The sequence below is a fragment of the Neofelis nebulosa genome, chromosome 2, assembly GCF_028018385.1.
Source record: "Neofelis nebulosa isolate mNeoNeb1 chromosome 2, mNeoNeb1.pri, whole genome shotgun sequence".
NCBI lineage: Eukaryota > Metazoa > Chordata > Mammalia > Carnivora > Felidae > Neofelis > Neofelis nebulosa.
Window position 1 is genome coordinate 146,974,955 of NC_080783.1, and position 11,486 is coordinate 146,986,440.

The 11,486-nt window shown below is 36.8% G+C and overlaps 1 protein-coding gene across 1 annotated transcript in view; it reads left to right on the top strand.

Annotated features, from left to right (window-relative positions):
- GTF2B (general transcription factor IIB) overlaps positions 1-11,486 on the top strand; it is a 32,473-nt gene that overhangs the window by 17,209 nt on the left and 3,778 nt on the right. The window contains exons 3-5 of the mRNA XM_058716686.1: positions 5,921-6,054; positions 9,938-10,084; positions 10,217-10,346. Of these exons, the coding sequence (XP_058572669.1) occupies positions 5,921-6,054; positions 9,938-10,084; positions 10,217-10,346 (411 nt within the window). The remainder of the gene's footprint in view (positions 1-5,920; positions 6,055-9,937; positions 10,085-10,216; positions 10,347-11,486) is intronic.

The following is an 11,486-nucleotide window of genomic DNA, read 5'->3' on the forward strand; positions in this document are numbered from 1 at the left end:
TCACTATTATTTTTGCTTTAATTACAAACCTGCCTGTATCCTTCCTAATAAATTTGTAGAGTCATACTGGGAATTTATTTTATTTGGGTCATATCTTAACTGCTAGGGACTGTGGGTACGCAGAGAGACAGAATTACTGGTAGTGGTGGATTGGGAGGTTTTCCAACATGACCACCACCACTGGACATGGATTGATAGTTCTTTAGTACAGGAGTACAGGATGAATAGGCACAAAAGTCCACATGGAACTTCTAAAGACAGATTATTACAATGAAGAGGAGCAGTGATCCAGCGGACTGAACAAAATTCTCCTGATGTAGCTCGCTAGAAGGAAGTTATGGAAAATAAATGATTTTTGTGATCAGTGAAATAGTTTCCATAATATTTCTATTAAATGTTGTCAGAGGGGTGCCTGGATGGCTCAGTCGGTTGAGCACCTGACTCTGAATTTCAGCTCAGGTCATGATCTCATGGTTTGTGGGATTGAGCCCCCGTGTTGGGCTCCATGCTGACAGGGCAGAGCCTGCTTGGGATTCTCTCTCCCTCTCTCTCTGCCCCTCCCTTGCACGTGCGTGCTTGCTCGCTCTCATAAATAAGTTTTTTAAAATGTCAGAAAGAAATAAGATAGCACAAGGAAACAAACACAATAAAACTGTTTGAGATAGTGATTAGCTGACAACATTCTAGGAAATTGGATCAGTAAAGCAGAGAAGAAACCTGAGACTATAAAGAGTGAATGAGAAAGTGGTAAAGACAAGATAGCCATTATGGTTCTACTTGAAGATCCAGGTGAATATTGTAAAGTATTAAAGGTACAATAGAAGAAAACGTTACATTGTACCAGAAGACCCTTAGGGTTGCAAGTCCATCCACACACCAGTGGGGAATGTATCTTTTAAACATTTAAAAAATGTTATTAGTCAAGACTTGCAAATAATCAGCCAGTAAAATTAACTCTGATTCCTTGGTTTGTTGTGTGGCAGAAAAAGGAAGTCCTAGAGCAATCTTTTTTTTTTTTTTAATGAATTTATACATAAATCCCACAAAATACAGTGCTTGATTCTGTTTGCTAATTGTCATGTGGAAGAACATTGATGATTATTTGCTAATAATTCTGGTTCTTCTCTTCTGAGCTACATGGCACATTTATGTTTCCATCCCCTCCAGAGTTAAGCATCATTCCTTGACTGGCTTTGGTCAAGGACATGTGAGTGGAAATGTTACTATTGGAAAGTATATATAAGTCAGTGCATAACTTAATACATTCCCTTCCCCCTAGCATGTCTCAAGTGGCAGGAATTCTATCATCTTGAATAAGGATGGCATAGAAAGCTGTCCTACCCCTATATAGACATGTGGTATGAATGAGAAAGAAATCTTCATTTTAAGCCGCTAACCTTCTGAAATTACTTATTACTCCAGAGTAACTTAATTTATCGTAACACATAAGTACTAGAAGAATAATAACCCACAAACAACTATGGCTCGCTTTTATAATGTAAAAAGATAGTAGGTAAGAAATGCTATGGTTTGCTAAGATGACAGACATTTAATGAACTCAACACATTCTTAATAATGTAAGACACTCTGCATTGGAGTAGAATGATGTTTTAATAGATGACTATTTCAGTTCACCTGTTACTTTTCTGCATAATGTTGAAATATTGGAGACATTTCTGTTTTAAATCAAAGGCATTGTTTTGAAAGTTCTGACAAGCGCTTTAGATATAATATAGAAATGGGAGTTAAACATTGGAAGGGGAACAAGTTCTTTGCCACTGATGAGATTCTATATCTAGAATATTCAGATCAAATTTTAAAAATTAATAGTCTATTAAAAGTGGCTGAATATAAGCATATAAAATATTACAGCAATTACTAGTTAGAAAATGAGATTTTTAACAGAAAAAAATTAGATCTAGTCATAAATGTGACATACATATAATCTAAAAGATGAGTTTGAGAAAGAGTATATATATTCCCTTGTCCAAGAAGATTGTTATTCACAAAATCATGGATAGGTTTGGTGTGACTTAATTCAAAATCAACAATATTATGGTGGGAGCGAATTTTTATTTTTAATTTATTGAGGTCTAATTGCATGCAGTAAAATGCACAGATCCCAGATATACAGTTTGCATTTTGACATCTGGACACTGCATATACTGGTATAATCACACTAATCAAGGTGTTTAGACCATTTCCTTCCATTCCCAGAAGTTCCCATATGTTTCTTTCTAATCTGTTACCTCTGCCCCCCACCCCCAGCCCAGTAGCAACCACTGTACTGATTTCTATTTTCAGAGATTATTTTGCCTGTTTTTGGACTTCCTATAAAAATTTTTATTTATTTATTTGTTTTGAAAGAGACAGCATGTGAGCAGGGGAGGGGCAAAAAGGCAAAGAGAAAAAATCCCAAGCAGGCTCCCCCTACATGGGGCTCAAACTCATGAAACTGCAAGATCATAACTCGAGCAGAACTAAGAGTCAGACGCTTAACCAGCTTAGCCACCCCGGCGCCCCTGAACCTCCTATAACTAGAATTATATAGTAGTTTTTTTATTTTTTATTTTTTATTATTTTTTTAAGTAATTGACTTTTTTCGGGCTCAGCATATAGTTTTTGAATGCATTTACATCACTGCATGTATCAGTAGTTTATTTGTGGAGGGATATCCCATTGTATACATTTTCCTGTTAACACACATTTGGGTTGTTTCCAGTTTTTAGCTAATATGAGTAATGCTGCTGTGAAGATTCTTGTATGAGACTTTCTGTCTCATGTTCATTTTACAAAAATTAGTGTTTGGTTGAGAACATAACTGGTAAACATTTCTATGTTTTTCCTGTTTGTGGAACATTAAAGGATATGGGAGGTTGTGTGTGTGTGTGTGTGTGTGTGTGTGTGTGTGTGTATTGGCAGGCTTCTTTGCTGAAGGTTGATTATACACTTACCCTTGAAAAGACTGTATTGCAGTTTCCTTCCAGAGCATCTTTTAAAATGCTGCCTCATTTAGGTTTCTTCAAATGAAAATCCTTTATGCACTCTGATTTTTCTGAATGGTCTGCCCTATTTTGTTACTCGTGCACTTAATCTGGTGCTCTAGTTATAGTTTCATGATGTGCTATTTGAGTTATTTTGGAAATTTTATTTCTTATAAATGCTATGTTTTGAGCAGTAAAATATAAAAAGAGGGAATGTCTCTTAGCACAAATCACAGATTGTTGAATGAGTCATGTAGATTGTTCCCACGTATGTGGAAAAATTACATCACTACCCGGTTCTGGCTTTTCTATTTATACTGTCCTAGGCCAACTCCCGCCACCCCCCTTTTTTCCCTAATCCATCTTGTCTTTCTAAAGGCAGTGCAAAGCAACCAATAAAAGAGACTCTTGGTAGGTTTTTGGGGGGCCAAAAGGAAAATGGTATGAAATAAAGTATTAGCCAAGATGTTTCATCTTTAGATTTCTAGAGAGACTTAAAAAGATGTGAGCATACCTACCTGCCTTTTCATAGACCGTGTTCTCTTAATTCATTCATTAAACAAATTAATGATGACATTTGAGTTTTTATTTGAACTTAGATTTTTGCAAGTAACTCCAGATATGAAGGCCACAGTTTTTTGTTATGTGCATGTTTGTGTATTTTTGTTTTTTGACTAGGAAAGTTAGATATAGTGTGTGGAGACATCATAGTATCCCTTTAATTGTCAGATGCTATTAAAGGGGCTGACCTGTTTAAAAAATCTTGTTTTGGTGTTTATGATGTGGATTTGGTGAACAGAGCTTTTCATGGAACAGGCACAATATGATCTAATTTTAATTTAAGGAAAAAACATACACATGAATTAAAAAGGCAGAAAGTATATATACCAAAATATTTACAGTGGCTTTCCCTAGTGTTGAGAATACAGGTAGTTTTGTTTTGCATACACACACACACAGACACACACACACACACACACACACACACACATTTGTAAGCAGGCATTATTATAATTCTGTTATGAAAAGGAAGAAAAATCAGTCTTTTTAAATTGGTCTCTGAGATACAGGCCTTGTTTAGTTAGTATTACAGTGAGACTTCAGTCCATAATTACAGGTTTTGTTACTTTCAGGTAAGTTTTTAAAATCTTAATTTATATAATTAGAATTGCTTCCCAAGTTTAGTGATGTTTATTTTTTTGAGAGGGAAGCAGAAAAATCCATCATGACAGTCCCATCCATTTAACCTTCTTTTGCTCTTATTTGGGGCCACCTGCTCAATCTCTCATCTCCTGAAGTTGCCTTATAAACTGATCTGCCTGCTTCTGCTTTCCTTGGCCATTCTTACTACATACGGGTAGGGCAGATGGGGACCCTGCCTCTCATCTCAGTTCCCTTGTAACAGGAAATAGTCCAAGTGATATCTGGTTACTCCCAAGTGTTTTGAGTGTTCAAAGAAATATAAATTATTCCAGAACCATCAGGAATGATTCTGTTGCACATTTACCTCCGTCCTTAAATAAAGCAGTAAGATTAGATTAAGATTACTATACTTGGTTCATAAGCATTTTAATTAATGTACTACATAGACAGTATCTCAGAGGATTTAGCAGAGTTTACGTTGAGTTCCTTCCTTCTTTTCTCTTTGCTGTCCTTCTGGTCATATACCTGTGGCGGAGCACTCTGCTACTGTTAAAGTCTCAAAAGGAGGGAGATGTCAGAAGATGTGTCAAACTATTTTCATTTTCCTAGTAGTAGATAGCTAATATCAGGCACTCACCTTGAACTTTTTAATCACTTTACATGCAGGTGCTGTACCTGTTTTGGCTTATTTAATCTTTATGATCTTTAGACTGTGAGGTTATTAGGGAGATTTAAAGCTGAGAAATGCCATGATTTGTCCAAGGCTAAGTGGCAAATGGTACAGTCCGTGCTCGTAACCATTATATTAATTGACTGTCACCAGAAGCTCTTTTAATTACTGAGTTAACTAATTTCTGCCATTTCTTTCTCCTTTCTCTTTCGGCAACAATGAAAATGGTCTGGTTCCTGCTCTCAGTTTTGTCACACTTTGGTGGAAAAGCTCATGTTTTACAAATCCAGTATAGAACAGTCTTTGGGATCAGTTGCACATTTCCATTCTAGTTGTGTCATCTTACACAAATTTTATTTCTAAAGTGGCAGTAAAAGTGGTACCTACCTTTATCAGACTGGGAGGATTAACAGAGAACATTTACACAGTGACTAGCGTGGGCAGCTGTTCAGTGGTAATAACTCTTGTCGCTGTGGAGATGTTACGAGCTACTGAGCATTCCCCCCAAAGCAGTGATCAACCAAATCTGTTCGTATTTAGTTTCCTAGCGTGACCTATTTTACCACTGGCCCTTTGCTTAAAAAGAAAATACCTACCTGGTTTTCTTCTCACTAATTCTAGGCTTAACATTTTACTCTGTATAAATTATTTAGCCAGAAATATTTTTTTCATTTAGTAGTTACTAAAACATAAGTTTCAGCTTAGTTCTTTGCAAAACATTTCCCATGAAAGCTTAATTTTTTTTTTTATATGAAACTGTGTGCATTAATACCATTGTGAAAAGTGCTTTCTGGTTTTTTCTATGTCCCTTGCAAATTTTGGTTTTGAATCACATTTATCTTTGTATAACATATGAATAGCTTTATTTTGCTGTGTGTGTTTATTTTGACTAATACTTTTTTCTTCCAAAAGTTAGAATATGACTAATCAAAGCATAATGTCTAAAAAGGGTTATTGGCCTGGCATCATAGTTAAAGGAACGCTTTAGGACAGATGTCTGAGACCTGATACTTAAGCTGGAGCCTAGATGTCCATGTTGAGATTTCCTAGGAATAAAAGCGCCTGAGTTGGGCATTAAAGAGTGTTCAGTAGATCCTATTTAGACTTGTGCTTGTATTTTTAGGTGACCGAGTTATTGACGTGGGGTCTGAATGGAGAACTTTCAGCAATGATAAAGCAACAAAAGATCCATCTCGAGTTGGAGACTCTCAGAATCCTCTACTGAGTGACGGAGATTTGTCAACCATGATTGGCAAGGTAATAAATCCGCTCAACAGGAAGTAGCAAGTATGGACTAACCAAAGACCTGGGGGTTTTGGAAACTTTGCAAAAGTATCAGTCACTGCCCCGTGAGGAATCTTGACCTGAGAATGAGATTTACCAGTCATACTGTTGTGGAATGATTATTCCCTTACACATATCTTCCACACAGATCAAAACTACAGTCTTTATATCTTAGGCCCTTGTTTTCATGAAGCACATTTTGCCCAAAAATTGAATGTAGAATGATCTTTATGAGGTCTTATTGATATGTTCCTTGAATATTATAAATGTCTTTTCTTTCCCCCCCACATTACCTAAGATAATTGTAGGTCAGCATAGCCTGTTTTCTAATATTGGTGAATTTATGACCTACCTAAATGACGTATAAAGCTTCACACTCCTCATCAGTGAAGTGAGAATAAGAGTACTTCATAGAAACATTGAGGGTTACATGGGAACGTATTGTAAAGTGTTTATAACAACATGTAGTGTGTATTCAGTAAATGGTAGTGGCTGCTATTAGATAAGGCAGTAGTGTAATCTGTCTGGCAACTGGCTCTTTTTTACTCTTTTATCTGAATTGGAAGTAGTGGGGGCAATATTCAAGAAAACTAATCAAGTGATGCTGTTTCAGAACTTCATCTATACCACTGCATAGTCTATTTTTAAGAAAGTGTTCTGAAAAGGCAAGTTATTAATTATTTTTTCATGCTCTATAAAGTACATATAAAATTTGAAAAGTGGTATAGGCTTTGAAAAAAGCTGATAGTATCTTAAGTACGTGATTTCTGCATTTGCTTTAGCCTTACAGGCTGAGTAAAAAGCATACTGAGGACATCTTAAAATCTAAGATCACAGCTAATGGACACTGTAACTTCTTTTAGTGTTTGTTTTTTAATAGGAAATACATGACTCATACACAAATGTAAAAAGAACACAATAAATTTTCTCTTGACCCCCAAACTCAGTTCCCACCACAACCCTCTTTCCCTGTCAAAAACAGGATAACCACTATCATTTGTTTTCTCCTGTATCCTTTGACCGTTGCTTATGCCTACCCTGCAGAAATTCTTAAGATGCTACATTTGTCATACACTGGATTTCTGTATGTATTTGGGAATATTTCTGGACATTCTGTCCTTTCTCTGTCCTGGCCTAGTCAGTCACATGTCACACCACACTGTGTTAATATCTAGTAGTATTAGTTTTTCCTCGTTGCTCTTCTTTCTTAGCATTTTCTTCACTAGTCTTTTCCATTTAAAGGTTAGGATCACTCTGTTAAAAAAAAAAAGTTGGTATTTTCAGTGAGGTTTTGGTTAGACTTATTTGCAAGTTGACTTAGGGAAAGTAGACTTCTTCCTGTCCAGAAACATAGTATGCTTTTCTACTTCCTTAAGTCATGTGTGTCCTTCAGAGGATGTTTTCTTCATAAGGGTCTTGAATGTTTAAGTTGATTCCTAGATACGTATCTTTTTTGTTGTTTTGTATTGGCGCTTTTGTTTTTCATTGTCTTCTGTTTGGTTATACGTATGAAGGCTATTGATTTCTATTCATTTTGACCTTGCCTCTAATGAATTCTATTATTTTTAGCAGTTTTACAGTGATTTTGAGTGTTCTAAGTATATAAAAAGACTACCTGCAAATCGTTTACCACTTCCTTCTCAAATTAGTACTTCTAATTTTTCTCTTGCCTAATTTTAAAATAATTACACCAGTATAGTTAATATAATTTTTGTCTAATTACATTATGTAATTATAATTACATTATATTGGCTAGTTTTCCTAGTACAGGGATACCTTAGAGATGCTGTGGGTTTGGTTCCAGACCACCACAGTAACACAAATATTCCAATAAAGAGAGTCAAATGCCTTTTTGTAGCTTCCCAGTACATATAAAAGTCATACTTATGCTGTACTGTAGTCTATTAAGTATGCAGTAGCATTATGTAAAAAAAAAAAAATGCATATACCTTAATTTAAAAATACTGTATTGCTAATAACCATAATGTGAGCTTTCAGCAAGTTACAACCTTATTGCTGGTACAGGGTCTTGCCTCGATGTTGATGGTTTCTGAAGGGTAGGTGACTGTGGCAAATTTTTTTTAAAGTTTATTTTTTGATTTTGAGAGAACACGCATGTGCATGTGTGAGCAGGGGAGGGGTAGAGAGGGGGAGAGTGAGAATCTCAAGTAGGCCCTGTGCTGTCAGCGCAGAACCTAACGTGAGGCTTGATCCCATGACCGTGAGTGAGATCATGACCTGAGCAGAAATAAAAGAGTCAGACATTTAACGGAGCCACCCAGATGTCCTGGCAATTTCTTAAAATGAGACAGTAATGAAGTTTGCTCTGTCAATTGACTATTCCTTTTCACAAGTGATTTCTCTGTAGCTTGTGATGCTGTTTGATAGTGTTTTTACCCACAGTAGAACTTCTCTGAAAATTGGGAGTCAGTCCTCTCAAACCCTGCAGCTGCTTTATCAACTAAGTTTATGGAAGTTCTAGATGGCATCTTCTTCCAGTAGAAGGCTGTAAATCTGTTTGGTGTAGCCGCCTTCATGAATTCTCTTAGCTGGATCTTCTGGATAACTTGCTGCAGCTTCTACATCTCCTGCTGCTTCACCTTGCACTTTCTGTACTATAGACAGCTTCTTTTCCTTAAACCTCACGAACCAACCTCTGCTAGCTTCCAAATTTCTCCTGCAGCATCCTCACCTCTCTCCACCTTTATAGAAAGGAATAGAGTTAGGGCCTTGCTCTGGGATTAGGCTTTGGCTTAAGGGATTGTTGTGGCTGGTTTGACTTTCTGTGCAGACTTCTAAAACTTTTTCCACATTAGCAATACGGCTGTTGCGTTTTCTTATCATTGGTGTGTTCACTGGAGTAGCACTTTTAATTTTCTTCAAGAACTTTCCCTTTGCATTCACAACTTGGCTGTTTGGCACAAGAGCCCTGTCGTTTGGCCTGTCTCAGCTTTTGACATGCCTTCCTCACTACGCTTAACATTTCTAGCTTTTGATTTAAAACGAGAAACATAGGACTATTCCTTTGACTTGAACATGGAGAGGCCATTATGGGGTTATTAATTAGCCTGATTTCAGTATTGTGTCTCAGGGAATAGGGAGGCCTGAGGAGAGGGAGAAAGGTGGGGGGACCAGCTGCTCAGTGGCGCAGTGAGAACATGCAGATTTATTAAGTTTCCCGTCTTAGAAGTGTGCAGTTTGTGGAGTCCCAAAACAATTACGAGAGTAACATCAAAGATCACTGATCACAGATCACCATAATGAATAAGTTTGAAATATTGCAAGAATGTGACATAGAGATCTGGAGTCAGCAAATGCTGTTGGAAAAATGGTGCCAAGAGACTTGATCAATGTAGGGTTGCTACAAACCTTCAGTTTGTTAACAACAACCACCACCACCACCACCCCAATAACAAAATACAGTCTCTGCTAAATGCGGTAAAGTGAAGCACAGTAAAACAGAGCATGCCTTTTTTCTCCATTAATCGTTGTTCTGGCCTAAGCCTGGAGGAGTGATTTTCTAATAAGCACCACCCACTCATTTGTAGTATTTTGCGAGTTCTTCTCGAAAAATGGCTTTTGAATTTTGTTTGCCTGCCTTTATAGCACCTTTGGAGAAGATCCTTCAATTTTTCTCCTTAGGTCTGTTAATGTGACAGTTTGTGTTATTGGCTTCTCTCACAGATACTCATTTAAACCATCTTAACCTGGTATTTGTTCTAAGGAATAGGGAGGAGCCACAGGGTAGATTTCTTGGGCATATGGAGTCAGATCATGTAAGTTATGTTTTCTTAGAAATGTCGGTTCATTCTTTGAAAACTTTTTTTGCATAAAGTTATAAAACTTTGTTTTACAGGGTACAGGAGCTGCAAGTTTTGATGAATTTGGCAATTCTAAGTACCAAAATCGGAGAACAATGAGTAGTTCTGATCGGGCAATGATGAATGCTTTCAAAGAAATCACTACTATGGCAGACAGAATCAACCTCCCTCGAAATATAGTTGTAAGTTCTTGTCTGTCTTCTTTAAGCCATTCTGGCATTGACTTAGCATAATTTAATGAACATATGAAATTTTGATATTGCAACTAATTAAATGGCCTAGAGTTAATTAAACTTCGCTTCTTTGCTTTAAAGGATCGAACAAATAATTTATTCAAGCAAGTGTATGAACAGAAGAGCCTGAAGGGAAGAGCTAATGATGCCATAGCTTCCGCTTGTCTCTATATTGCCTGTAGACAAGAAGGGGTTCCTAGGACATTTAAAGGTAAGTTTTTAGTTGCGAAGATAAAAATGTTTTCTATGTTAAAGTAACAGACTGAAGTCAAGGAGCTTTGACACTACGTAGCTGAGTCATGTCTTCCTGGTTACCTCCAGTAATCCATCTTTGTATCATTTCCAGATGCCTCCTTATTTTGTTCCTTGACAGAAGATCTTAGCCATGTTCTTTTCCAGCTGTTTTAGTCATTCTAGTCCACGTAAGCTCCGTGTTCTTTGCTCGTGAGATCTTCTGACTGACTTCATCTTGTGGGCTTTGAGGCCTGGCTTCGTAGGCCAGAGTAAGCCTTTGTTACCAAGCGTGTACCCTTGATGCATGGAAAACCATTTCCACTCCTAGCACAGGTCTCTACAGGTGAGGGAATCAGGCCTTAGAAAACATTCTCGAGGTTTACAATTTGCACTTTTACACTTAAGCTGAAGGCTTTGGGAGAACTCGTATTTTTGTCCAGTTTGCAGTCACGAATACATGACAGCCTATTGGCTGTGACGCTCACACTGACTTGCCCTCCAGAGTTCGTTTTAGCTTAAGATTTTCATTACCTTTCATTCCTCAGTGAGTACTTTACGATGCGGCAGTGGCTTTTATCATCATCATCGTTTTTATTATTACAACTAAAACGAAGGCTTTTGGTCTGAAAGTGTTTGGTAGTTTAGTATTTAGAATAACAGGGTCGAATATTTGATCTCATGTTATTACGCCTATAATCCCAGGGGTTGCATGTACATGTGACATTGGGTAGCTTGAGAAGTACTCTTTAGCTTTGAGGTTTTTTGTTTTTTTTTTTTCCCGTGATAGACATACTTCTTATAACAGATTAATACATAAATATCAACAAAGTTTGGATTAGAAGAAACTTAACTTGTTTGAATTGAAATTTCAGAGAAGTTAATATTTTGAGATATTAAGAACCTACATTTAACTTGTTTGAAAGACTTCTTTACAGCTAAAGTAAAAATGGTATGTTGTATACCATGCATGTATATATATATACACCATGTATACTATATATGAGTTTTGGGTGGACAGTATTATACATTTGACCCTTGAACAACACGAATTTGAACTGTGTGCATCCACTTATACACTGATTTTTTTTTTATATAGTACTGTAGTTGCTCTTATAAT